Below are 27,973 nucleotides of genomic sequence, written 5' to 3' on the forward strand. Positions count from 1 at the left end.
AGACCACACTTTGGATCTTTCCGCCTCCCGACCTCACTGCCAACCCTCCTCTGCTTCCCCACCTTCATGAACTCCAGAGTTCTCATTTATCTGGCAAGGTGGGGGTAAGAGTGGGGAGTGATGACACCACACCCATCATCCCTTCTAGGAGCTCAACAACCCTTCCTGGCTGGAAGTTCTTTTTTGTAGCATGTCAGCCTTGAGTTCTTCTGGAAAGGAGTTTCCAGAAGTCTCCTCTAGTTCCCTCTTGCTGCAGTGGAAGAATAAAGAGCTATTTATTTACCATCACTCTCATGCCCACTGACAAAGGGCACTGAGTTGTGAAGACAAACCAGGAAGAATTCAGTTCTGGATTCCCACTCAGCTGGGCCGTCACTCCGTCCTCCCGGAGCTGGAGGTTCGAGTTATGGATGGGAGGGGGCTGCCACATGTGGGAGAATGTGGCTGTCCCCGGGGGACAAGAGATCCTGACAGGACATGCCAGACATCCAGCAGAATGAGGAGTGTCAGGCAAGTAAGTGGCTCCACCCCCACCCCAGCCCCCCAGGCTGGCATTCCTCACTCATGAAGCACCATCATAAATCATGGCTCCCACCCAGACCCACACAGGAGAGACCCACACTAGACCCCCTAAGGCCCCAGGCAGTAGCACCCCCCAACTGGGAGTGGGCCAACCCCTCTAGAATGATGGGATTTTTCCAGTGACTTACCCACAATCCAGTAGGTTCTTAAGGAGCAACCCCTGCTCATCTGCAAGGAAGGCCCTCTGCTACTACTTTCTTCTGGATTCTAGTTGGGTACCCACAACCCAACCCTAGCTGGGGAAGAGGTAGGTGTGCTTCTTAGGGGCACATGTCACCACCCACTATGCTTAGCTTTCCTTTATACCTCCCCACTTCCCCCTTAGTCCTGCTCAGAGAGGGCCAGATGGGGGCTGAGGCCACACAGCAATCCCAGCAGATGAGGACTGAACTGGCCCTGTGTTCTCTGGGGACAAGGTGGGCAAAAACTGGCCTGACAGTCGATGTTAGGTGCTCTGGCAGAGCATGGGGGCAGGCCTCCCCCAGGTGCTCAGAAACCATCCTTCTTGGCAGGCAGGAGGGTGGACAGGAGGCAGGTAGCACCTGTCGGCCTAATCACCGTCATTAGCTAGGCAATAAAGTGGCACGGACCAGGCCAACCTTTGAAGGAAGGGCCTGTCAGCCCAGGTCTGGTTTGTGTGGGGAGCCTAGCAGCTCAGTTCCTCTTGCATACACTCGGGGCTGTGGCAGGTGGATGGGGCACTGTAGGGACAAGGGGCTGTACCCTCTCTGCTTGGCACCCACATCCTTTCTCCCATGACTTCCAGAAAGGTAACAGGGCGGGGGGGGGGGGGGCTCCAGGTATCTCCTCTAGAAGCTGAGTTGGTGCAGTGCCAGGACTCAAAAACTCCTGTGGTAGTGAATTCCCTGTTGCTAGAGAAGATAAGTGATAGGCCAGAAACAACTTAAAGACAGTCTGCCTGATGCAGCTGTGTCCCCAGTTCCTAGCGTGGGGCCTGGCCCAGTGACTATCATATGAATGAGTGAATGTATCAGAAGTATAGGAGGGCTTCTTGCTCCCAGAGGGACATTGGACACACGGCCCTCAAAGCCCCTTTCCAGGCTGCTGTGCATGACCTTGAACCAATGTCACCTTTAGGCTCAGCAGATAAGTCCAGATTTCCAAGCCACCTCTTACCTTTTCCCCTGCCCCTGTCACCTAGGGCCCTGGGAGTGTCCTATTTGCCTCACCCCTCCTCCTGCGGGCCAGCCCCAACCCCAGGGGCAAATGGCACCCAGAGAGTCCAGGGAAGACCTATGAAGCCAAGTTTTCAGAGAGAAACCTAGCAGGGTAGAAAGGAGGCACTAGTTAGAGAGATGGAGAAGGTGGTAGCAGGGTCATTGTGCCCACTTTCTGGGTTCATCTTGCCTCGGGCCTGAGGTCACGGGCAGCTCTGGGGGTTAGGGTCCTCAAATCCAGAATAGGTCCAGGGCATGACTTCTTTGTCTCCCCAAAGTCTCAGATGGAAAGCTGTTTCCTGGAGAGGGCGGGGTGAGCTATGTAGGATGGCAGGTGGCAGGTGGATGGGGCACTTTAGGGACAAGGAGTTTTAGGGTAAGGGGTAGGGTAGGACTGGGATGGCTAAGGTTCTGATGGGTGCCAGCCTGAAGAGAGGGCCCCATACAGCCTCCACCCCAGGCTGGACCCCATTAGTCACGTCAACAGAGCCATGGGGTTTCACTAGGGGCAGGCAGCCAAAAGGGTAAGCCCTCAACTTTGGGGAGGGAAGGGGTAAGGAGAGGACAAAGAGTGAGGACAAGAGGAGCAGCCTGACTAGCAAAGTCAGGACAGGGATTCAGAGGGTTGCTCTTGGGATACCTGGGTAGCTCAGTGGTTGAGTGTCTGCCTTTGGCTCAGGGCATGATCCCGGGATCCTGGGATCGAGTCCTGCAGCAGGCTCCCCATAGGGAGCCTGCTTCTCCCTCTGCCTATGTCTCTGCCTCTCTCTGTGTGTCTCTCATGAATAAACAAATAAAATCTTTTTTAAAAAAGTTGCTTTTAAGGGCAGGTAGACCTACACACATGTATATACAGAGCCACAGATTCTTACACACGAGACAACTTACAGACACATACACAGGAGTGAGTACCTGCATACACACAGTTACACACACACATAGACACTCATGTATGCAGTTACTCACAGCCCTTCAGACACCCAGGCATTTACAGAAACGCATAGAGACACGGCTGCAGACATTAGTCTGTACACAACCACACACACACGCGCGCACAATCAGCGTCAGTCAGGCACCTGCAAAAACACAGATGCTGGTGCACAGTATTGGGTCCAAGTGTTCTCGCAATTACATTCACACACATCAAGACACAGATTGTGCCATGGGCACACCCAATATCACAGTGTAGCTTCACTGACTTAATGCACACTCAGAGTAACACATGAGAGCCTGAGAACATAAGTGTAAATACTTGCACGCTCACACACAGGTACACCTGTACTTACACAAACAGATGCCAGTGAACACACACACACACACAACCACACACACACATTCTGGAATAAGTCTTCCTAAAGCAGGAGGGATTAAGATTCGCCAGGAGAAGCCTGTCCTTCTCACCCAGCAGGACTCTAGCTGTGTCCCTCCCTCCTGAACCCCCCCCCCCAAGCCCTCAGCCTGGAAACTCCCTGAATTTCCCAGAGGGTCAGCCAACCAGAACAGGCTCAGACCTCCCAACCTCGCGCCCCCACCACACGCCCTCCACAACTCTGGCCAGTGCTGGCCCAGACCTCTCCAACTCTTCTTTGGTATGGGGTCCTCAGGCCTCAGGGCCTCAGGGCAGCTCCACTTAGGCACAGTTCCTCTGCAAATGTTCTTAAATGTCTTCCCTGACAATGGAGTGAGACTGGGAAGGCCTGGGAGGTAGCAGGCTCAGTCTTGGATACCCACTTGGGGAAGACAAGTCTAGCTCACGTGAACAGAAATGGACAGAAGTTGGCTAGTCCTGATGTGGGGGTGCATGGAGAGAGCCCCTCCTCCATCACGCTGGAGTACTCAACAGTGGAAACTTGCTCTTCCTTCTCCCTGGGGGTCACCAGCATCTTGCACCAGACTGGAGCATGGTGGACATTGGCATCAGGGATTTCCATCCCCAGTTAGGGCTGATGCTGACTCAAAGCAGCCCAGCCCTGGGCAGAGAACTGGTACTGACCTCCAGTCTCTAGAGAGCTGGAGCTTCCCCTGGCCCCTGTTTCAACACCCAGCTACGTCTATCCAGGCCAGAGCCAGCTCAGCTACATCTCCAGGCCCTGAAATGAGGATGCTGGAGTGTGTGAGACCAAACCTCCAGATTGAAGTCCCTTTCAAGGGGAACAGAGCCAACACTGCAGCATCTAGAATTGAGGTTAGACACCAAGACAAGACTTTCAGGGTCCAGGCAAGAACTCTGAGGGGTGGGTATGATGAGAAAGATGGTCCTGTCTGGAAGTGGAGAATGAGAAAAAAAGACCTCACAAATCCCCTTGTAGTCCGAGAACACTGGGATTCCCAAGGCTCCTTCTTCAACTCCCAGATGGCCTGCAATGAGGAAGTAGTACTTCCCAAAGGAAAGAGAGAGCCATGCCCATTCCCGGGGTAGGGGTGGATCGTGTCTCCCAAGAAAAAGAAGTTCATCTCATCATCAAATCAGAGTTTCACTGTAGGAAGGTGAAAACCACAGTCTCTCCTGGCATCCCATCAGAGCCCCTCTGGGCCCCCAAATTAATTTGCATTTCCTTGACTTTTAGTGAAGTTAAAAATCTTTTCATTTGTTTCTTGGCCATTTGTATTTTAGCCCTGAATCGCTTACTCATGTCCTTGGCCCATTTTTCTATGATCATTTTACCTGTTTAGAGGAGCTCTTTATATATTATGAATATTAATTCTTTGTCTATTTTATATGTTGCAACACTTTCTTCCAGGCTGGGTTTTTTTTTTTTTTAATCTTTTAGCTTTGTTTATGGTATATTTTGTTCTAATGAAATTTGTAACTTTTACTTAGTAAAGCCTGTCAACATATTCGTTCATGGCTTCTGGATTTGATGCCATGCTTTAAAATGTCTTCTTCACTCCATAGTTAATAAAATGATTTCTACATTTTTAAAATTATCTGTATGGTTCTCATTTTACATTAGGTCTTTCATCTACCTGGATTTTTTTTAAATTTTTTTTTAATTTTTTTTATTTATGATAGTCACAGAGAGAGAGAGAGAGAGGCAGAGACACAAGCAGAGGGAGAAGCAGGCTCCTTACACTGGGAGCCCAACGTGGGATTCGATCCCAGGTCTCCAGGATCCGTGCCCTGGGCCAAAGGCAGGCGCCAAACTACTGCACCTCCCAGGGATCCCTACCTGGATTTTTTTTAATGAATAGTGTGAGGTAGGATTTAACTTTATCTCTTTCAAATGGAAATCCCATTATCCCAAGTCCATTCATTAAGCACCACACTTTCCTGGTGCTTAGAACACTTGTTATTTTATACCGAATACTCAAAAATCCCCATTTATCCTGGACTCTTATCATCCATTAATTTATTTGCTAATTTGCACCAAAATCACCCTATTTTAAGTGCAGAAGACTTATAGAACATTTCGAAATCTAGAAGACAAGTTCTCCTTTGTTTCCAAAGATTCTAAGCTGTTCTCACATGTTAACTCTTCCCCAAAGTTTAGAATCAACTTGTCAAGGTCAGGGAGTGAAAAATTAGATTTGATTTGAATTACATCCAGTTTATAGATTATTTAGGGCAGAACTGATACCATTACAATATTATACTGACCTTTCCATTTAGGAACATGATTGCCTTTGTATTTATGTCTATCAATAAAGTTCTATTCTTTTCTTCATGGAGATTTTAAGATTTTTTCTTACTAAGCTTATTCTTGGGTACTATGTAACTTTCTTACTATTGGGAATGGGATCTTTTGTCTCCTTTTATTTTTCTACCTGGTTCTTCTGGTTGCATAGACATGGATTTTGTTTTTATAAAGTTAGCATATATTCTAGTACCTTACTAAATTTTCTCATTAGTCCTAATAGCTTTTTAGCTGATTATCTTAGATTTCCTAAGTGAACAATCACATCATTTATAATTTTTGGAGGTTTTGCCTGTTTTCTTCTCATATCTATGTCTCTTATTTCTTTTTCTTAACTTATTGCACTGGTTAGGACCTTCAGAATAATGTTGATTGATAGCAATGGGGATAATGGGGCAAATAGCAATTTACAGCTTTCATGGTTCTCTGTGCTCAGTGTATCCATATGGAAATACCCATGAGTCTAAAAATAGCAATTAGCCCCATATACACCAGTAAGAGCAATTAGCAAATGCACCAGAAGGTCCCGACACCTGCTCTCTCACTGTGAAGCTCCATTGATTATTAGGTCAAGGGAACAGGGTTTTGATTGCTAACATGAGTCCCAGAGAAAGGTAGATTGAGCCCAGGGTCCCTCTTCTAGCCCCAGAACATAATTCTTATGTCCAAGTGGTCAAACCAGCACATCCTCATTTCTCACCCAGCACCACTGGGCCTGGTGAAGAGAAAGGGGGCACATATTATAGAACATCTACTGTATACCAGAGACTGTGCTAGGAACTTTAAACATAATCTTAGCTAATCTTCACAACAATTCTGCAAGTGAATAGTATTATTCTCTTTTTAGCAGATGAGGAAACTGAGACTCCAGTTGTTAGTATGGAGGATGACACTGCTAACCGTCACTCACAGATGGGTTCTTTATTATCTGCCCCAGCACTCTCTTTTCGGAAATAATTATTCCCTGCCTAGACCAGGAAGTCTCCAAATGTTTAAGTCTACTCCACACTGGTGCCAGATGACCACTACCATCCCTCAGACAAGGTTAACGTTACCTCCTTTTTTGGAATGAGATAGAGTAAGTGGGGAGGAACCACCCTCTCCATACCCTCAGGCCAGGAGCCAAGTCCCAGGCATTGCTAGGTAGCAGATCTACCACTAGGTCTCTGCAGCCTTTAGCTCCAGGGAGAGGTACAAGTGGGCTTAGAAACCAGGCCAAATGGGGAAGAAGGAGGAGGGAAAGATCAGCCAGGAACAGGAGACACTGGTGGGGCAAAGAAGATGAAAAAGGAAGCAGTGAGAGGGAAGTGGGGGCAGAGAAGGGGAGCAGGGTGGGGGGTTCCAATGGGAGCAGTGGAGACCAATTCTTGTCCACTCTCGGTGGACTTTCAGAGGCTAGAATCAGGACCACAACCATGTGGGTTTCTTTTTCTACCCTCCAGAACATAAAGAGTAGCTATAGGATCATGATACAGAACGAAAGGCCCTCCTCCCCATCTCCACCTGCAAAGACATACAGATACACACACAGAGCAAGATTGCTGACCCAGAGCACAGACAGACACAGATGACCTACGGGAGGACACAGACATAGGACATGGGGTCACAGACCCACACAGAAATATGAGGAAAGACATAGATGCAGATGCATGCCACTCCAGGAGACAAATGTACAGGCACATGGAAAGACTCACGTGCCCACAGACACATGAAGGGAGTCACACACACATACACATGGGTGCCCATGCCCACACACACCCACACACACAGGGAGACTCCCTGAAGGTATCAGAGGGGCTTGAGAGACAGACAGATGGTTGGACTCCACGGACAGATAGTACCTGGCCCTTGAGGGCTCACAACCATTGCCTTTCACATCAGGCTGCAGAGGACCCTGGGCCACCACAGCAGAGCTGTTCCCCAGAATCCCTTTGCAGGCTCCATGAACATACATGTGGTGGCCCAGCTCTCTTGACATATGTGTACATGTCCCAACAGGCCTATGCCCCACCCGTGGAGGCTGACATCTCCTCTCTGGGGTGCAGGTGGGGGCCACGGGAGAACCCCCTCCTCCATAGGCCACAGGCCATGCCCGCTGGCAGAGACTGGGGCTGGGGTTGGTCCAGGAGAAGGGAGGGGTTGGGGGGAGCAGGGGTGCGGCTGGGGCGGGCGCAGGAGCCGGTACCTGTCAAACAAGAGCCAAGGAGCAAACTAGCTTCTTAGTCACCTTGCTCTTCTCCCCGTTTTGGCAGCAGCCCCTCGGGGCAAGGGGAAGCTGATATCATAATTATTGGCTCACCCAGCAGCTGCCTCCCCTCACCTGATGTCAGCACAGACCCAGGACGGCCAAGCTGACGGACTGACAGGCGGACGGAGCTCCTGGCCCCCCAGACCCAGGCCCCCACGCCGACCTGCTTCACTGAGCAGGTAAGAGGAGACTGGTCCCAAATCAGCCGTGGAAGCCAGCAGGGCAGGGCCAGAGCATGGGGAGGGGGGTTGCCTTTTTAATGGGCCCTGGGGGAGACCGGGAGCACCTGGGTGCTCCCCATCTTCTCACTGCAGCTGAAGGGAGACTCAGGAAGCGGGGTGAGTGCCTGGAGGCCAAGGAGGACCCCCTCATGTTCCTCCCTCTCATCCCTGTCCCAGGCCGCCTGACGTAGTGGGGCTTGTCGTTCTGAGGTTTGTTGGATTTTGTGTGTGGCTCTGTGGCTATACCTAGCCACCCCATGCTGGGAGGAAATGAGGACTCAGTAATCTTAGGACAGGAAAACTGGAGCTGAAAGCCTGGGAGGCAGATTCCCAATTTTAGTGGCTTTCTAGAGGAGAAGGGGGCTAGAGCTTCGGGGGCTGGGTGGTGCAAGGGGCTGTGTTGATGGAGAAATCGCTCAACATCTCTGGGCGGCCTAGACTGGGGTTTAGACACCTGAGGGCTAGGGGGAGGCCTGGAGTGCAGAAAGGAGATGGCACACCTGGTGGAGAAGCAGACAGGTGGCAAGCAGGTGCTGTGGCAAGTGCCGGATGCTGAGCTTAAGGCAGCATCCCCCGGAGGGCTAGGAACACCTCTCTCCCTCAAGATCTCTGGAATCAAGAGGCCTGGTGAGCAGACCTGGGATAGGCAGGTAGCTGTACGACCCTTGAAGCCTAGAATTGGGAGTCTGGGAAGCAAAGGCCCTTAGGGAAATGGCTGGCGTGGCAGGAGGCACCCTCTGGCTCCCACAGCTTCTCCCCACCCGCTACCCACCAGGTAAGGTTCTGGCATTCCCCAGGGAGTCCCCCAGGCCCTCCCTAAATGTCCAAAGAAGTAAGTCAGATAAAGCACAGACTCTAACAAGTAGGCGTGTTTGCCTCTTCTCTCTGCACCTACAGACATGGGGGGTATGGTGGTGTGGAGGGTATGTTTGTGTGTGTGTTGTGGCCGGGCACAGCCAGCCAGAGGGAAAGGACCTGGGTGAAGAGGGTGCATCCAAGAGAAGTCACTTCACCCCTCTCTTTGACTCTATGCCACTTATTCCCCCTGTCAGGCAGGGCTGCCCTCTTCACTTTGCTAATCCTGCAGGAGGACACTTGGTCAGCTCCCTCGAAGTCATGAAGTCTCCACTGCCGCAGAGTCCATCCAGGTCTGCTTAACCCATCGCCTTGGCCTTCCCCCACTGATGAAAGCCAGCTCCTCTAGGCTGGTCTGAGGGCATAGCGGGTGGATGGCGTTGTACTCCAACCCTGTCCCGATAGGCGCTGGCTCAGGCCCTTTTACCACCTGGGTTGTTGCCTGACCCACAGGACACAGGCAGTTGAAGGCCATCCCCAACTGAGGGGTCGCAGCACCTCCTGTCCCAGACCCTCTCTCATGTGGTGGGCCAGGCAGGGCCAGAGTCAGGAAGGCTGGGGCTGGGGCGTCTCGGGATCCTTAGGGGCCAAGGTGCCACAAGGAGAGGCTCTTGTCCTCCCAGCTCCCCGCCCGGCCCCGCCCGTGCTGCCTCTGCGGAGCTCAGCTCTGGGCTCCAGGGCCTGCTGAGGCATGCTGCCCCCCCAGGCCCGGCGCCTCACTCACCTCCCAGGGCCAGGAACCTGTTCTCCCGGGAATGCCAGGGAGTTCTCAGAGGACTTTATTTCCCAGGGGCTCAGGGAGCCCCAGAATCCTCTCAATTCTGCTGTCGGGAAAAGGAGGACAAGATGAGGGGGTTTCCCATCCCCCCATCTTTGTCTCATCCACCAACTGAGCCCACATTGCCCCCTACCAACAGCCTTGGCTGTTCATCATGGGAGGGGGAGGAGGCTTGGGAAACTTAAAGATTAGGGGCAAGCTCACCAGGGACACGTGCCTTCTGGGAGGCTGTCATGTGCCAGCCCCCCCACCTATACCCTGGTCTCAGGGAGGGCCTTTCTTTAGCCCCATGGAGAGTCCCATCAGCCTTCTAAGAAAGCAACGTAGCACCCCTTCCCATGGGCTCTGACTTCCCAGCCAGGAAGTCCTTCCTGATGTTAGGCTCCCTCCTTCAGCCTGAGTCTTCCTGGATCCGCAGAACACCACTGCCTCCACGAGGCTCGTCAATATAGCCAGAGACTGTTACTAAGTCACACTGAAGTGTCCTGAGACCTTATGTACAGGGAAGGGCAGAAGGAAGGCCCCACTGCCCTTCCATTGGTCTCTCAGCTCCATACTCTACTGAGGTGGGGTGGCTGGGAGCCACGTCTGCCCGTCTCCCCTGACTCCCCAATTACAGAGGGCTGCAGGGACAGGGGTCCCGCAGACATGTCCTCCCCTCTCTGTTTCCTAGTCACAGCCCGCCATCCCTGCTAGGCCTGCAGGGGGAGTCCAGCAAGCTGAAACTGGCTTCTGCAGCAGGAGAGATTGACATTGGGACTTCACGACACGTTTCAGTATCATAAATTGAGTTTGGTTGGACTGTGTGACCACAGGAGGTGGTTTCCTGAGTGCGGAGGCAACCATTGATCTGGGATGGGTGTGGTTGGGCTGGCAACATGCCCAGGAGCAGGGAAATGACAAGATGACCTCTGGGAGAGTGCATCTCAGAAGCATCAAACATCCCTGAATAATTTTGGTCTTTCCGATTTACTGCCCCTTCCTCCATCTCCGTGCTCATCTCCAACCTCAACCTGCAGCCTATCCCTAACCCCTTCACCCCAACCCCATCCCCAACTTCACCCCCATCTCCACAATCCCATCCTTCTCTACCTCACCTCCTCAGCCCCACCTCCATCCTCAGCCCCAAAACCATCTTCCATCCTCACTTCCCCAGAACGGATCTCTCCATACACCACCAGAGATCTCCCTCAAAGTCCAACACCCCTCATCATTGCCCCAGTCAGGTCCTGCTTTGTCCTCCACACTCTCCCAGTGTTTAGGAAAAGCCTAGAGCAATACCACTAGAACAAAAAGGACTGGATGGGGTCATCCCTGGAGAAGCTTTCTACTTCCTGATCCTATCCAGGTCTTAAGGGCTGGACACTGGCCAAACAGCAAAAATGAGATCAAGTGCAACAAGATGAGTTGAGGTCTGATGACCAGGTGGACCTCTCTACATGCAGGTGGGTGGCAGGTAGAAGAGGGAAGATGGAGAAACATGCCCAGAGGAATCCAAAAGTAGGTAGTGGCAACCTTTCTTGGCAGGGGGAGCCGCAAGTGTAACCAATTCAATTAAGCATGGCCAGGCCCAAAGCAGGGAGATGGACAGAGGCCTGCCAGGTTGTTTAGGAATGACTGCTGTCGTGAGCATCCCCCGGTCTCTACCTTCCCTGTGGCTCTTGCTTACTCAGCTCAGATTAATGGGACTGGGGAGAGAATTAGCTGAATCGTGATCACTCAAGGAATTTGACTTGAGAACCAGCTGTGAGTCACAGAGAAAAGGGAACCCTTGCTCTCATGGCTATTCTGGGAGCTCCAGGGGGTGGGCACCCCCTCAAGAACCCCTGGATGCACCAAGAGAGCCCACTGGGGCATCTGACCCTCACTTCCAGCCCCTATTCATGGGAAGATGCATAATCAGTCAACTTTAAGCCCTGTTCCTCTGGCCTGAAACTACTGCTTCTGACAAACTACAGCCAGCTTGAGCAGCAACACACATGCACACACACACACACACACACACACACACACACACCCCTAGAATGGGGCGTGTCCCTGGAACTGGATCGCCCGGAGACAGTTGGAGATTCCACCTACACTTGTAAATTCCATAGTCATGTCCCAGACTACACCAGTCCATCAGTGTTGGAAGGCATAGAATGTGCTCAAGGATATGCACGCGCGTGCACACACACACACACACACACACATAGACACATATCACCACAATTAGAAAACCCAATGATCAGACTCCACTTAGCAGAGCCGGAGTGATTTTTTAAAAAATATTTTATTTATTTATTCATGAGAGGCACAGAGAAGAGAGGCAGAGACACAGACTCCTGCAAGGGAGCCTGATGTGGGACTTGATCCCAGGACCCCAAAATCACAACCTGAGCCAAAAGCAGACACTCAACCTCTGAGCCACCCACACCAGAGTGATCTTAGCAGAACCAGTGCAGCAGTGTTCACTGCCAGAGATGTCCCCAGCTCCTTCAGAGAGGGGTGACTGGAGCCTACATTGGGCCCCACAGAGCATGTGGTTTTGGAGAGGAGATTCCATGCTCCCCCTGAGCATGCCCAACCTCTCTGAGGTGAGAAGGGTTTTGGAGAGAGAGTTCTTTGAGATGATAATGCCAAGCCCAGAGGGACCCAGTGATGCTCAGGGGGGAAAGGTAGGGACTGGAGCCCAGGAGCCAGATGGGCTCAGGGAAACACCCCCAGAACATACCAGATCTTGGTATCCTTCTCAGATGCACAAGGGAATAAGTAGAGACTCAGTCTGCTTCACCCAGATGCCTGCAGGAAGGGCCAGTGCCCAGATCCCTGCATAGCAGAGAGCAATCCCTTCAGGGATCCCTTCAGCTTCCCCATCTGTCAAAGGGAGAGGGACTTGGGTGGGAGGGCCTTCTGGTGCTCTTTTCACTCCAGTTTGGTAAATTCAAGCAGTTGGCTTACCGCCTGTCTGTGCTCACACGTGCTCAGGGTGACATGGGGGGAGGGGCCACACCAGTGTGTATTTGGTACTAGATCTGCATTATTAGTAGTGGTGGCAGAATCAATACCCATAGTAATAGACTGGTAATAATAAGCAGGCCTTCAGAAAATAATATGTACAGAGCACATGAGACCCCTGGCCCAGGAGATGGGGGGCTCCCAAGTCATCCACTAAGGTGGGCAGGCAAAGAGGGGCCCACCAACTGGATGTGAGCACTCTTGACCTACCCCCTGGGGAACACCCCAGGAAGGGCAGATGGTTGAAGGAGCAGATGTCAGCCACCAACCCTTTCCTGAAATCCCATGGGCCCAGGACCTCAGGGAAGGAGGCAGGAGCACATTTATCTTCCTCTGACCATTTTGATTCTCACTCAGTCCCCAGAATGGCCAGATGAGGTATATATGACAAATATGATCCCTCATAGCCCATGTTGATGGCAGAGCTAGGAAAGGATGCTTCTGGAGTCCTTGGCAAGAAGGACTCCCTGTAAAGGAACAGGGGGGCTTGGCAGGGCAGCGAGGGGCTTCTGAGATAAATGCCAGGCTAAGGGATGGGATAAAGCAAGGCTCTAGTCATCCCTACTGGTCTCACAGCTCAAATCCTCAGCTGCAAATCACACCACAGCCAATGAGCTCCGTGGCTGATTATGAATGCAGCCCGCAGGAGGTGGGATGGGACCACTGGTTCAGCCAAGTGACTTCTTTACGGGGGACTTCCAGACATGGGGCTATAGAGCTAATGGGTGCTCAGAGGCTAGCAATGTAGTCACATCCCCTGGCCCATTCCTCCACCTTCCTACCGATAGCATGGATGTCTTGTTGTAAGGGAGAATGAGGCCAGATTTCACAATCTGTGAAAAATACTCCTGTTCCTTCCATCACTCCCCACCTCATCATCCACTCTTTGGCCCCTTTTAGAACTGGGCAGACTGAGGTTTAGCAGGAACTTGCTTCTCCGGAAGTCAGTGTCTGGGGCCTCAGACCACTGCTTTCTGTACACTGTCCCCCTGGGAGGATTAAGCAGGAAAGAAGTCCCCACCCTCCAGAAGCACAGCTGTCTAGTCAAGCCCCCAGTGGTTCAGGGTCATTTTGTCTACCTACAAGTTCTTCCTCAACTTGTGCTCACCATCAGACCCATCATGCCTTTAAAAACCCCTGGGGGAAGGTACAGAGTGAGGGGCCCCTCAGGGGAGTTGCCCATCTAAAAGGCTCATGTTCTTGGAATGGAGAATTTTGCTCTGGCTCTTCCTGGTAACCTTGGAGAGCAAGCTGATCTTGCTTCTGGGAGCAAGATCTGGAGGTGGGCTCACTGCCTCGGAGCCTGGACTCCAGAGTAGGCAAGAGGGAGGAGAAGGCAGACCATGAATGATCCCTAAGAGTAAGAGCAAAAGATCTCTGGATTGGGATGTTTAGGTCTCTGGAAAGGGGAAGCTAAGGAGTAGAGAGAACCCAGTGGAGCCAATCCCTCAAACTAGATGGACAGTCTTTTTTAGGAGAAAAGGGGTCCTGGTAAGTGTTCCTCAGAAAGGAATGTATGGAAATGTGAGGGGTAGTATTCCTTATTTCCTTAAAACCAAGCATCCCCTCCTTCCCGTCTACCAAATGAACAGGCAAGTCAAGGATACCTACCTATCTGTCCCCATCCATTCATCCATATGTCCACCTGTCCATCTATCCAACTGTCTAGATTTCCATCCAGTCATTAGTCCACCCACCAATCTGTCCATTCATCAATCTGTCCACTCCGTCCATCCATCCATCCATCGTCCATCTATCCAGGAAGGTCAGGCCCCAGTTGGTCTCCCCAGGGCTGCTGAGAAGGGCCTGTGGTCCTGTGGCATTTATGGGGCATGTGACCTGCCAGCCTGGCCTGGGGAGGCAACCCCGCCCCAGCCCTCAGGCAGGGGGCCGGTCCAGGCATGTGGGAGTATTTATACCTTGATGGAGGCTCCCTGGGTGTTGCTGGGCTGAATGACTCCCCGAAGCCGTGATGGTGGCCATGGCCCCGAGCCCACTGTGAGTGCTTGCATTCAGCTCTTCTGGGACCAGAGCTGGGTGGCTGGGGCTGGGGCTGGGGCTGGGGCTGGGGCTGGGGCTGGGCTGGAGAGATAGGAAGCTGTCCGGAGGTGGCCAGCGGTGGCAGAAAGGAAGGGGTGCAGGGCAAAGGAGAGTGGGAAAATAGGAAGCAGTTGGAGTCAGGCATCCACAGCAGAGCTGAGACCTACCCTGGAGAAGGAATGAGTCCACTGCCATTTACTAGCCTCTGGAGGGTCCCTTGGTGGCTGGCAGGCAGAACAGGGCAGGAGGACTAGATGACAAGGGAGATTAAGGTCAGATATCTGGAAGAACTTCCAGTTCAGCCCCAGACATGGAAGATGGCTCAAGTGCTTTATCAGGATGGGCACACTGGGGGATCGTGTAGGACCAGTCTATTTCCAAAAACAAGGGAATGGCTGAAGTGGCTTCTGGGAGAGCGCTGTTTTAGGGAGATGGGAATGGCTCCGCTGCAGGTGTCTGTGGCTCAGATTTGGGGGACAACTGCTCTTCATTCTTTGCTCTGCTCCATTCTGCCCCCTGCCTGTTTGTCCCTAGCTGCCTCTCAAAGCACTTTAATCAGATCTCAGGGCAGGGGCACCTGACCCTTTTCCTGAAACTGAGGCAGGGTGAAGAGCCAGGGGGGGCCAGAACTTTAGCTTTCGAACCCCCAATCTTGATGGGATGAAAGGATCTAGAAGTTCCCTCCTTCTCGGCACACTCAGACTCCCGTATCCTGGGGTGCACTAGGCTCAGGAGCAGCCCCTGGGCCCTTCCCTGCCACCCCCAACTAGGTAATTACTGAGCTGCTCCAGGGGGGCCCCTCCCAGCGGCCGGGCAGGCGGAGCCCCGGGTGGGGCCACAGGCAGCACCAGGCCCCGGCCCCACCCCTCATAAAACATGCTGCCGCAGCCAGTGACAGAAACCATTAAGGCGGAACTGCACCATCTCCACCTCTCTCATAAAGGGCGGGCAGGAGGCTGCCTGGTGGGTGGGAGCGTGCAGGGAGCCCCGTCAGGGCCCTCCGTGTCCTCTGTGACTCAGCTGCCCACAGAGGACCGACCCAGCAACAGACCCTCCCAAGGGAATCTCCCACGTGGCCCCTGACCCACTGCTCTGGCTTCCAGAGGTGTTGCTGAGCTGGGGCTGTGTAGTGTCATGGTTAAGCACCTTGGCTTTGAAGTCTGTCTGAATCCTAGGAGGCAGGCATAGTTTGGTAGCTGGGTGAACTCGGGTAAGTCGGGTTAACCTCGTCTATTCAATGAGGATGATAATACTCTTCTGGGACATAAAAATTCACCCAGCTGGTCCTGGTCCCCTTGAGGATGTCCTCAGGGAGGTCCCTCCTAAAGGCAGGGCAAGGGTGAGGGCCCTGCTGACAGCTCTGGGGACATGTACACCTCCGCAGGGCCTGTATCAGCAACTTTAGAGGCAAATGGTCCCAGCCCCCATTGTACTTATAAGGGAACAGAGGGGGCAGCCCTGGTGGCTCAGCGGTCTAGTGCCACCTTCAGCCCAGGGCCTGATCCTGGAGACCCGGATCGAGTCCCACGTCAGGCTCCCTGAATGGAGCCTGCTTCTCCCTCTGTCTGTGTTTCTGCCTCTCTCCCACTCTGTGTCTCTCATGAATAAATAAATAAAATATTAAAAAAAAATAAGGGAACAGAGGAACAGAAAGAGGATGTGACTTGGCCAAGGTCACACAACCAGCAAACAGGGTGTCCCCCAGCCCTCAACCCCAGATGGCCCCTTCTGCCTGAGTCCTAAACACTAGAAGAGTCTCAGAGGTGGGGAGATGTGCTGGGTAGAGGAGCACAGGGCCTGGTTGTTTGTGAGAAGGGTACAGAGCAAGGATTCCATAATGCTCTTGGTTGCTTCTGCTGTCATGCTTTCTGGGGAATTTCTTCCCATAGTGCTCCCTACTCAGGTTAGGGAGCAGGGACTCTGCTCTGACTTCTCTCTGACTCCAGGGAAAACCAAGTCTACTTCTTCCATCCCCATCCCTGCCTTCCAACTCTCCAAGTGTCATGGATGCCAAGTTACTGAAATGGTCTTCAGCTCCTTTTTAGTCAGGGTTGCACTCTAGAGTGTGTGTGTTTAGGGGTGTGTTTGGGGCTCTGGTGACCTAAGAATCAGGAGATGTGATTTTTAATTTCAGCTGTGTGGCACTGGGCATGTCACTTCCTCTCTCTGGGCCTCAATTTTCTCCTCTGAAAAATGGGGTTAATGAACTTGCTCCCCTACTGGTGGTGTGCTGACCAACGTCCACCAAACAGAAAAGGCTCTGATTTGTAGTGTTTACTAATGTCCCTGGGTAAGTATTTACACCATGGCCAGTCCAGACTGATTTGACTGAATGAGGAACTGGAGAGAAGTGGGCCCATGGGCCCAGTTGCTCTTGAAGCCCACAGTAGCTGTCTCCAGCACACCACTGCCTGTTAATCTCTGGGGCAAAGGAAGAACAAATGAGCAGACTTTGTAAACTGCAGAGTGCTTTATAGATGTAGAGTTGTGAGGACGATGGTCCAGACAGTTGAAGGGACCTCAGGGCACAGTCCACCACTGAGAGGCCTAGCCTAGCTCCAGCCCAGGAAGGGGACAGGCTGTGGGTTGGGGGAGCCCACACTAAGTGGCAGGGTCCTGGGAGCCATTTCTCATAGCTCCTGGGATCTGAGAAAGGAGAGCTGACTGAACCTCCCATGTGGTTTGCTGTTATTTGCACACACACACATCCCATCACATTCCCTAGAATGAAAGCAGGTAGGATAGAGGTTAGACTTCAAAATTCCCTCTGAATGCGGATGCCAACCTTAGGACACTGGAGCCATTAGCAAAGCCTCCTGAGCGATCCAAAGCAATAGAGTAGCCCTCCCCGCCCCCTACCTTCCCTGGGAGTTTCTACGGACACTGGCTTTAACATGAGAATAGCTGGAATGGTGTCTGAGGTCAGAAAGTCAAGAGGAGGGAAGTATAGCCTCTGCCAGTGCAGGAGGATGATGTCATGGAAACCAAGGGGGAGTTCTTCCCCCACCCCCAGAGCTCATGCTTTCAATTAACTCTGTCCCACTGCTAATTATTACTAATAGCTACTATTTATTGAGCATGTACTATGCATTAAGCTATTTACAAGCAATATTTCATCTAAGCTTCCAGAGAGGTATGTATTATTAGCCTTCTATTACAGATGAGGAAACTGAGGCCCAGGGAAGGAAGTGAAGCACCTTGCCCAACCAAAGTCACAGTTTCTGGAATTCAAACCCAATCTGACTCTGGAGCTTCTAAGCCAGATCATCCAACCTCAAGGGCACTGCTGGCTACTCCAGGAAGGGTTCTGGGGAGTCTCCCCCTTCTCCCTACAGTGAGCTCCTCCCTGTGCTAGACAGGAGCCCCTCATATACATCAGTCAGAGCCCCACTGCTTGGCCCCTTTTGAATGCAGTTGGTAGAGGACCCCCTGTTTCAGGAGCTGTGTGGTCTTAAGCAAGTCACTGCACTTCTTCTCCAGGCCTCCTCTCCTCATTCATAAACCAGAGTTTGGGCTGGGGTGACCAAGGGAGCATCACTGAATCAGGAGTTGCCACCTCTAAAACCAGGCCAGGGGAAACCCTGCTCAGAGGGCCATTCCAGGGCTTCTGCATCCTCAGTGCAAATGGACAGGTGGGCCTCTGAGCTCTCTATAGACTCCCTGGTTTTAATCCTATCCCTGTGGGGCTTGGAAGAGGGGGATGGTGGTTTGGCCGAGTCAGAGTGTAAAAGTCATGGCTGTGTGTGAACTAAAGCCTATGGTGAAGGTCTCTGAGATGCTGGAAGTCAACCAGGGCTCCAGATGATGTCCTGGGACATAGAGGCTGATACAAGGATGGGGGTGAGCCAGAGGCTTCAGGGGGCCTTCACCGAAGGCCAGACCCTCAGCAGGATGTGCAGCCCACGCTGGGACTCAAAGAGGCCTCCTCAGGTTCACGTCTCAGAGAGGCAGAGCTGGGGTCTCAGCCCCCTGAGGCCAGGCTGAGTGAAGGCCAGGCATAGAGGGCAGGGGTAGAAGGGACAGCTGCCACCTGGGGGTCACTGGCCTATCTCCCCAGATCTGCCAGACCCAAAGCTGCAAGACCAGCAGGGAAACTAGAGTCTGGAGTCACAGGTCACAGCCACATTTGGCCAATAAGGCCAAATGTATGACATGCGTCCTTGAGCATTTTCTATGTGCTGGGCATCCTATACACATTGGCTATCTCTCTCTCTCTCTCTCTCTCTCTCTCTCTCTCTCTCTCTCTCTTTTAAAAGATTTTATTTGTTTATTCATGAGAGACACATGAGAGAGGCAAAGATGCAGGCAGAGGGAGAAGTAGGCTCTCCATGAGGAACTGATGCAGGACTTAATCCCAGGACCCTGGGATCACGACATGAGCCAAAGGCAGACGCTCACCACTGAACCACCCAGGTGCCCCTGCATTGGTTCTCTTAACCTTCATGATGATCTTGTGAGATAGGTCCACAAGCCCTATTTATCAGAGAAGCAAGATACAAAAAATTACACAGTTGCTTCAAAATCACACTGCTAGGGATACCTGGGTTGGCTCAGTGTTTGAGCATCTGGCTTTGGCTCAGGTCATGAGGGTCCTGGGATCGAGTCCCACATTGGGCTCCCTGCACCGAGTCTGCTGCTCCCTCTGCCTATGTCTCTCTTTCTCTGTATCTCTCATGAATAAATAAATAATCTTTAAAAGAATAAAAGAAGAGAAAAAAAATCACAGCCAGGAAGTGACACAGCTTGGACTCAAACTCAAGTCAAACCAAATCTGCAACCCTTGCTCTTATGCGTATACTATCCTGCCTCCAGAGAGAGGAGCAACCATTGCCTCATGGGTTACAAAGTGTGAGACATGGGGGAAAAGGGCCCCCCCGCATTTCCCCTGGAGGTGCTGGAGAAGGCTTGGGAAAGCAGCTCTGGGCCAGATCCAGGCGTGGCAGGCAAGCCCCAGCTGTCCTGGAGCTGTCCGGGGAACAGGGGCCAGGCGGGCAGTCATGCAGAGCCAGAGATGGGCTGCCCCGCACCTCGGGCCCCATGCCTGCTCCCCTGTGGTGTCCAGTTACGGCCAGCTCGGTGCTTCCCTGGTCACGCCACATTTAGCATTGCTGAGTGAGCGGGTGCTGGGACATGGAGAAGGGGCGGTAGAGACTCTTGTAGCGGCAGGAGAGCCTCCCACCGGGCCCCACCCCCAAACCCCCAGCTACTAGCCCCCTCCGCCATTGATCCCCTGATGGGCTTTGGGCAAATGCCCTCCCTTCCTTGTCCCCATTACCCCCAAACAAAGGTAGGAGGTAGTTTATTTATCAATGGCGTGCCAATCCCAGGCTTGGCCCCATGGGGTCCCAGGAGAGCTCCTGGGAGAGCAGGGCCTGGGAAATGCATGGTTATCCTGATCTGTTTGGTAGAGGCCTCAGGGAGGAGGGGTAAGTGTGAACCTCATGCTTGCCTTATTGCTTGACACACCAGCTTAGCCCACACCCACTCTGGCCCCCCACCAAATGAAGAAACCTTAAGGGGGTACAGCGAACAGACCTGGGCTTGAGTCTTGACTCTGTTAAGGATTAGCTATGTGATTTGAGCAGGTCATGTAACCCTGCTGAGCCTCAATTTCCTCAACTATAAAGTGGGGTTAATAATGTATCTTTCTTCCCGGTTTGTTCTGACAAACCAATGAGAAAATTTTCCAAATTGTTCACACAGCAGCCAGCCCAGAGCAGGCCCTCAGCAAATGGAGGTCTTTATCAGAGACTACTTGGCAAAGAGGAGTACATTCAAGAGGAACTGCCCTTTGCAGGTGGTGGAGAAGGAAGGCAGACAGCTGAGGATGATAATAGTAAGGCTGTACTAATAATGATATTAATAACGAGAGCTGGCATCTATTGAGCACTTACCGTGTGCTAGGCGCTGTACAAAATGCTTCCTATGCGTGATTTCATTTACTACAGCATCCCTATGCGGGAGGCCCTACCTCTCTCCCTGCTCTGTACATGCTGGTGTCGGAGCTCAGAGAGCTTCCCTAACACAGGTAGCAAGAAAAGGCTTAGAGCTAATTCCTCTCAACCTCTGGGCTGTGCTGGGGACAAAGTTCTGTAATTCTAGAAGATCGGAGTAGAAAGGGCCCTAAGCTATCATCTACCACAAGCCCCCTAGTTTTTCAAATAGTGAAACCAAAGCTCAGAAAGGGCAGTGGCCTGGGGGGCATGTGGCTGGCTCTGTGGGTAGAGCATGTGACCCTTGATCTCAGAGGTTATGAGCTTAAGCCCCATGGGGGGTGTAGAGATTACTTAAAAATAATTTTTTTAAAAAAGGTCAGTGGCCTGTACAAGGTCATAGGTACTAGATGCAGTCTGGAGGCGGCAAGAGGCCATGCCAGGCTCACAGGGCCACCAGGCAACCAGGTCCCTTCAAGTCCCCAGTGGCACACTGGTCCCACCAGTCCCTAAAGTGGCACCACAGGCCCAGCCTCTATGGAGAGCTGGGTCCCCTGCAGCATGAGGATAACTCCCACCCTAGGCCTGGGCTTGACCCTCTCTCTCCAGCTCCTGTCTTCTCTCAGAACCACGCACTTGCTCAGCCACCAAGCAGAGGCTGCTCGCCATGGTCACCTAGGCCAGTCCCTCACTGGGGAGATCGGGGCTAGAGGCAGGGTCTCTAGGGAACCATCTGCAGTTGAGCTCCAGAGCAGTCAACTCTCCCTCCTGGGGCTGGGGGCTGACGGGGGAGTGGGTGGTGCTCACTCTCCCCACCAGCCTTCTCTCTGTGGTTTCTTCCTCGGTCTCTCATTGTTTATCTGCCTCCTTCTGTCTCTGATGTTTCTCTCACTTTGCCTGTTTATCTGCCTGTCTGTCTGTCTGTCTGTCTCTCTGTGCCTCACCAGATGTCTGGCTAGAGTGAAGGTTCCAGCCCAGGGATAGGGTGGGAATGGAGGAGGTGAACTTGGGGTTGGTCACCCCAGGACCCTGGTCCTCACTCTCATCACAGCCGACTTTCTTCGAGGCCAGGACTGGGTGATGGTGTCACTACTCCCGCCGCAGTCTGACGCCACACTGCCCGGCCCCACCAGACTGGAGGGCGAGCCCCAGGGGGACCTCATGCAGGCACCGGGCCTCCCAGGCTCCCCTGCTCCACAGAACGTAAGTACCTGGGTGCCTTGGCCTGAGGACTGCATAGCAGCTGCTGGACCAGTCACCCCCACCCCCAGGGACCTCCTGGGATCTGCCCTGTCACTTCCACCAGTGACCAAGTACTCAGTGACTCCAAGATCCAGCAGTGCTCGGATACAGGCTTCTGCTGATCCCTTCAGTTTGGGGCTAGGGCAGCGCTGTGCATCCATCAGACTTGGGGTACCTCAGATCTAGGAGCAGTGTGCCCTCATCAGATTAGGGCTTCCAAGGGTGGTCTATGTCTCCTTGATTGTTTGGGGGCCCTCCAGAGCTCAGCCGCAGACCCCTTTACCCTAGCACAGAGTAGGGTCCTGGTCCAGCCTCTACTCACAGGCTCTCTACCCTCTATCCATCCCAGAAGCTTGCCGGCTTCAGCTGCTCATCATTTGTGCCCGACGGCCCTCCAGAGAGGGCAGCCTCACTGCCCCCACAGAGCCCCAGCGTCGCATCACCAGGGCCTGAGCAAGTCCACTGCCCAGCCGGCCCTGGCCCGGGCCCCTTCCGGCTCTCGCCCTCAGACAAGTACCCCAGCTTCGGCTTTGAGGAGGGCCCAGCAAGCAGCCCTGGGCGCTTCCTCAAGGGCAGCCATGGGCCTTTCCACCCCTACAAGCGGCATTTCCATGAGGACGTCTTCCCCGAGGCCCAGACTGCCCTGGCCCTCGATGGACACTCCTTTAAGACCCCAGGGGCGCTGGAGGCCTTCGAGGAGATCCCCGTGGATGTTGGGGAGGCTGAGGCCTTCCTGCCTGGCTTCTCAGCAGAGGCCTGGTGCAACGGGCTCCCCTACCCCAGCCAAGAACACAGCCCCCAAGTCCTGGTGAGTACCAGTGGCTGGTGGGCATCCCATCTACCCCCAGGGGTCCTAGTTCCCAGAATGAGTCCTCTGAGATCAAACTCCACCTTCCCTTCCCAGACCTTTCCACTCAGGGTCAGTGTGCCAGGGAAGTGGCAAGCTCACAAAGCTGGGGTCTCGACTTCATTCTGGCCTCCAAGTCAGCTGGGGAGGGGATGCTGACTTGCCCCTCCCACCGCCCCCCCCCCCCAGCATGGACGGGGTGGAGTGGGGGAGGCAGATCAGTCTAAGGAAGCTGGCAGCTTCCCAGAGGCTCCTGAGTCAGGATTCCGGTGTGTGACTTCTCTATTTGTTTAAGTGTCAGAGAATCCCCAGCCAGACCTACCCGCCCATATGTAAATGTGAGAAGAAAAACACATTCCAGAGACCTAGAGAAAGGGTTTAGGGAGGAGCCACAGAGCACAAGGTTCCCTCTCCAGCATCAGCGTACATGGTTGAGAGAGCTTCCAGGCCCCATTCTTTGCCCAGAATGTAGCCTGTGTATATTCATAGAAATACCTTGAAAGCACCTTGGAAGGTCAACATGCCCTTCCACTGCCATACCCACGCTGTGTGATCTTGGGCAACTCACTTAACCTCTCTGAGCCTCATCTGAAAAAATGGTTAAGAGGACCAGCCTCACAGTCTTGTTGCCTTGGGAAGAGGAAAGCTAAAGGGAAGTTTGGAGATCCCTGAGGTAGTGAGCACTGAGCGGGCTCAGCCTGGGTTGTGCCTACTTAAGATGCCCACCAGCTCTCCACACCTCTTGCTTTCACACAGGTTCCCATTCCATCCCCAAGCCACCCCAGACAAAGCCTGATTCCCAGGCTTGGAAGATAAGGAAGGGGTTGGGTACCTACCAGGTGTGACCAAGACAGGGACTCTTGGTACTGGAGTCCTTTGATGGCTTCTCCTCAGGTCCATTGAACTGACAGCTGTTCATGGTGAGGGCACAATCATATTAGCTGCTGCCTTCCCCAAATGTCCACCCAGTGCCAGTTCCTGAGCACTGTGCCAGATGCTTCCTCTCAAGGACCCCCACTTACTCCTCACAGCAACCCTCAAAAGACTTCCCACTATCCCCATTTTGCAGATGAGGAAACTGAAGTTCCAAAGAGGTCAAGTGACTTTCCCAAGGTGTCCCTTGGCCTGTAGGAAGTGAGGCTGATTTGAGCTCACTCCCTTCCCCCTGCACATTGGAAAGGAACTCAGGCCCAGGGAACTGCAGCTGCTAGTCGACTCACTGGGTGACCTTGTACACATCACTTCCCCTCAGTGGGCTCAGCCCCATCATCTTCCAAATGAGGAGGTTGGACAACGGCCCTTCCGGGCCTGAGATTCTATGATGGTGGCTATCTCTGCATCAGCAACCCCAGGGCACATCAAGAAAGAGGTCACTGTTGATTTGACCCTCTGGGCCCAGAAGCTGGTTCCCAAGGGCCCTTGGGAACCTCAAGAAGAGTGGTCTACCTCCTTCTTCACCTTCTAGTACCTAGCTGTCCAATCTTTCTGACTAGTGCTAGATTCCAGAGGCTCCATGTGGACCTCACGACCTCAGGAAGCCAGAGTCTGGCCGTCTCTGCCAGTAGCAGCTGCAGATTCCCTGTGCCTGGGTGAAATAGTGCCATGGGACTCAAGCAGACCAGCAACTGGGTAGACTCCCTGGATCAGAGAGCAAAGGCCTTTGAGTTGAGGATGACCAGGAGACAAAGTGGAGAGGACTCATCAGCCGCCTCCCAGGAGCCTGCTGGAGCTCCCCTGGGCTTTGCAGAGGAGGAGGTGGCAGGGCTTGGGTCACCAGCTGGGCCAACAAGTCTGACCACTTCCTGTGCTCCCCTTACTGTGGCCCTGCAGTGGGAATTCTAGAACACTAACCTTTTCCAGATGTCCTCCACAGACCTGTTCTGAGAGGCCAGCAGCTCTGAACCAAGTGGGCCCCAAGCCAGGCTTGAGTGGGATCAGGCACTATATCCTTGTGCTATTCCAGAGGGATCTCTGACCCTACCCAACCTCACTGTGATCATTGTCAAATCTCCCCCACTCCTCTGGACAGCTCGGCCTCTGTCTCTCACCTGAAGTGAGGTGGAGGGGTAGGGAGTACTGTCGATTCCAGCCCTGGCTCCCCCATTAACTTACTGAGTTCCCTCAGGAAAATCCCTGACCTTCTCTGTTCTCCATTTGTTCTCCAGGACTAAGCTTTGGGGGAGGCAGAGTGGAGGTTGCTTCTGTGTAACTTTCAAGCCACAGAAAAGAGGGAGGAAGAAAATCAAGGTCCCACCTGGTCATCTGTGTTTTTTTCCAGCAGGGGTCAGAAGTCAAGGTCAAGCCCCCAGCTCTGGAGACTGGTCCTGGGATGTACTGTTACCAGCCCCCCTTGCAGCACATATACTGTCCCTCCCAGCCCCCATTCCACCAGGTGGGTCAGAGGCAGGTGGGCATGCATCCCTGGGGCCTCAGCATATTACGTGGTGTGAGGTGTGTGAGCGTATACATGACTGTGCACACTTGCAATGGCAGGTAGGGGCAGCCCGAGGTCCAGGATCCACCTAGGGTCGGGGGCCAGGGGATAATGGGGAAGGAAGCAATTTCCCTTCTCTAGGAGTAGGTGGGGTTCATCCAACAGTCTTAGACAGAGAATCTCAGGAAAGAGAGTGGGGCTGAGATTGGGACAGGGTTCAGACATGAACCAAAAAGAGCAGGAGGAGGAGAGCCAGACAAAGGCAGGGGTGGAGAGAAAAGGAGTGTGTGGGGCGACACACAAGACTGAGCAGAAAGGGAACAACAGGCTCCTGTCTGGGTCAGCCACTGTCTGGCTATGTAGCCTTGGCCCCAAACTTCCCTTTCACCTAGACAGGGTGGGAGCAGGCATAGAGTGAGGGGACCTTCCCACCTGGAAGGCTCCAAGACCCCATCATCTTTGGCTCCTTCCCTCTTCTCCACCCCACTGCCCAGCCTCAGCTCCCCTGACATGGACAGGATGCCCAAGTAATCGCCCCGCATTGGCATGGGATGCAGGTTTTTAAAAAGAGAAAGAAAAGAGCCCCAGAGCATCCAGGCAGCTCCCAGGAGTCACTGGGCAAGACGGAGCAAGTGGCTGCCCAGAGCCCAGCTCTATCCACCTGCAGCCTGGCACTGAGACAGGCCCTGCCTGTGGAGCAGGTTCCACTCCCAGCTCTTTAGCCTTGGCCCTGATCTTGGCCCTAGCCAGGGAGGCAGGCACGTGGGGGGGAGTGGGGGAGGTGGTCAGACTGCTTGCTTTGGGGCGGGGGATGGAGGGAACCAGAGGGAGCACGTGAGGCATCATCCTTGCCACCATGAGGAGCCTAGCTGGAATGGCTAAAGCCATCCTGAGGCTCAAGGTCTTGAGGGTGTCCCTGAGGCAGCCTGGCCCATCGGGGCCTGAGCCACAGCAAGGTTAAGGGGCTGCCAGACCTTAAATGGCCTCACCATGCCCAGCCCTGCTTTGATTGTTTTCTGAGTTCTGTACCCCCTACCCACCCCCCCGAACAAGATGGCCGCACCCAGGGCTTTATAGAGCCTGCAAAGAGGGTGACTCAGGTACTAAGTGTCTCTCGGGTGACCTGGAAAGAACACTTCAGCCTGGAGCATATGGGGGAGTCAGAGTCTCCTACCCCCTTTGCCCCCATAAAACACCACCCCTGGCACCGCAGCCACTCCCTTTGCCGTAAAAACACCTCCTACCCCCACCTGCCCACCACCATGACCAGCCCTTTCAAAGAGCCACTGAAACTCGTAAAAGGTGGCAGTGCCCAGCAAACGAACGCCCAGGCTGGACACCCCACTTCCGACCCAGCTGCTCCAGGAAATGTGGGGGAGGCCTGGAGGACCTCACACTCTCTAGCCCAGCCAGGATGCTTCCCCATCACCATGGCAACCAGAGTACCTAGATGGCTTGGAAGAAAGGCACTTTGAGGCCTCTGAGATTCCAAATTTGGGAATGTGGATCTCCTCAGAGTCTCTCAGATGTCCACACCCTTAGCCAGCCCCCTCAGATTCAGATGGCTCTGCTTTTGGAGCTCATAACCAGGGAGAGAAGAATCTAGCCTCAGCTCCCCCTCTGGATGTACATGAAGTGGGGGGAAGGGCACCACCATCTTGGGAAAGATTGGTTACTATGGCAACCATTCTGCCCCTTTGACCTCTACAGTACTCACCAGGTGGTGGCAGCTACCCCATACCGTACCTGGGCTCCTCACACTATCCATACCAGCGGATCGCACCCCAGGCCAGCACTGATGGGCACCAGCCCCTCTTTCCCAAACCCATCTACTCCTACAGGTAAGTTTCTCAGCACCCCTGGGGTGGATGGAAGAGGGGTAAGAGCACCAGTGGGGAAAATGAGGCATGGAATCCTCAAGGTATATAAGGTGATGGTAGAAAATGGAAGTCATACCCAGTAGGTTTTGAGAGGATGCTGGAGAGGAGATTCGTTCATGGGGGCAGGCGGATGGACTAGATCACATCTGACCTTTTGTCTAACCCTGGGGAGCCAAGTCAGTGGCTCTACCTGGCAGGGGCTGGTGCCCTGAGATGGGCCCCCTAAGCTCTAACCTCCTGGGGCCCAGGGCCTGGGACTGACAGTTTAGGAGGGATGCTCGCCCCCTTCCCCCTCCCTTTCCCCTAGATACAGAGAGAAACCCAACCCCAAAGCTCTGCTGGAAATAAGTGAGGGATGAGGCCTGCAGACACAGCTCAGGGGTCCACCACCTGCAAGATTGGAGCTGGGGTTGTAAGCCCCAAGCCTGCAACACCCAATGCCTCTAAGAGACCTTCCCACCTGAACCCTCATTCATCCAGTTAACAGTGAGGCTTCACCTCCTGTGTGCCAGGCCCCACAGGGGGTCAGGTCATTAGCCAGTGCGAGCTCAGGGAAGGAAAAGGAACGCAAACAGCAGCCAGAAGCATGGAGAAGAGTTTTGGGGGAGGCAGGATGATGATGCACACCCAATCCTTGGAGTCCAACAGAACTGAGTTCAAGTCGAGGTTCTAGAATTCACTAGCTATGGGGGCACCTGGGTGGCTCAGTCAGTTAAGCATCTTCCTTCAGCTCAGGTTATGATCTCAGGGTCCTAGGATTGAGCCCTGCATCAGGCTCGCCTGCTCAGCATAGAGTCTGCTTTTCCCTCTGCCCCTCTCTCAGCTCATTATCTCTCTCCCTCCCTCCCTCCCTCCCTCCCTCCCTCCTCCTCCTCCTCTCTCTCTCTCTCTCAAATAAATAAATAAAATCTAAAATTCAGTAGCTGTGAAGTCTCAGGCAATCTCTCTGAGCCTCTATTCATCTGTTAAAAAAAAAAAGGAACAGCCATATTCAGGCCTTTGGAAAGATTAAGTGAGAGAATATGCCTGGCACATTGTAGGGGTTCAAGAAAACTTAGTTCCCTTCCTTGCTGTCTGACAGTGTGCAACTGGCTGGGGCCTGG

At 53.3% G+C, this 27,973-nt stretch overlaps 1 protein-coding gene and 1 long non-coding RNA gene across 12 annotated transcripts in view; one reads left to right on the forward strand and one right to left on the reverse strand.

Annotated features, from left to right (window-relative positions):
- The window catches only part of LOC129517719 (uncharacterized), a 59,263-nt gene extending 58,785 nt beyond the window's left edge, over nt 1-478 (reverse strand). Inside the window, exon 1 of the long non-coding RNA XR_008666087.1 lies at nt 284-478. This is a non-coding gene — a long non-coding RNA (uncharacterized LOC129517719). The remainder of the gene's footprint in view (nt 1-283) is intronic.
- A 7,128-nt stretch (nt 479-7,606) lies between these two features.
- FOXN1 (forkhead box N1) overlaps nt 7,607-27,973 on the forward strand; it is a 28,216-nt gene continuing 7,849 nt past the window's right edge. Inside the window, exons 1-6 of one of the 11 annotated variants that reach the window (XM_055318814.1) lie at nt 7,607-7,822; nt 20,238-20,370; nt 21,534-21,670; nt 22,059-22,517; nt 24,835-24,948; nt 26,701-26,831. In XM_055318814.1, coding sequence (XP_055174789.1) covers nt 21,548-21,670; nt 22,059-22,517; nt 24,835-24,948; nt 26,701-26,831 — 827 coding nt within the window. In that variant the 5' untranslated portion in view covers nt 7,607-7,822; nt 20,238-20,370; nt 21,534-21,547. Of the gene's footprint in view, nt 7,823-12,411; nt 14,493-20,237; nt 20,371-21,518; nt 21,671-22,058; nt 22,518-24,834; nt 24,949-26,700; nt 26,832-27,973 lie in introns of those variants that run through there. The other 10 variants (XM_055318852.1, XM_055318763.1, XM_055318782.1 and 7 more) reach the window with 10 other exon arrangements.

The sequence above is a fragment of the Nyctereutes procyonoides genome, unplaced genomic scaffold, assembly GCF_905146905.1.
Source record: "Nyctereutes procyonoides isolate TBG_1078 unplaced genomic scaffold, NYPRO_anot_genome, whole genome shotgun sequence".
In the NCBI taxonomy this organism is placed as follows: Eukaryota; Metazoa; Chordata; class Mammalia; order Carnivora; family Canidae; genus Nyctereutes; species Nyctereutes procyonoides.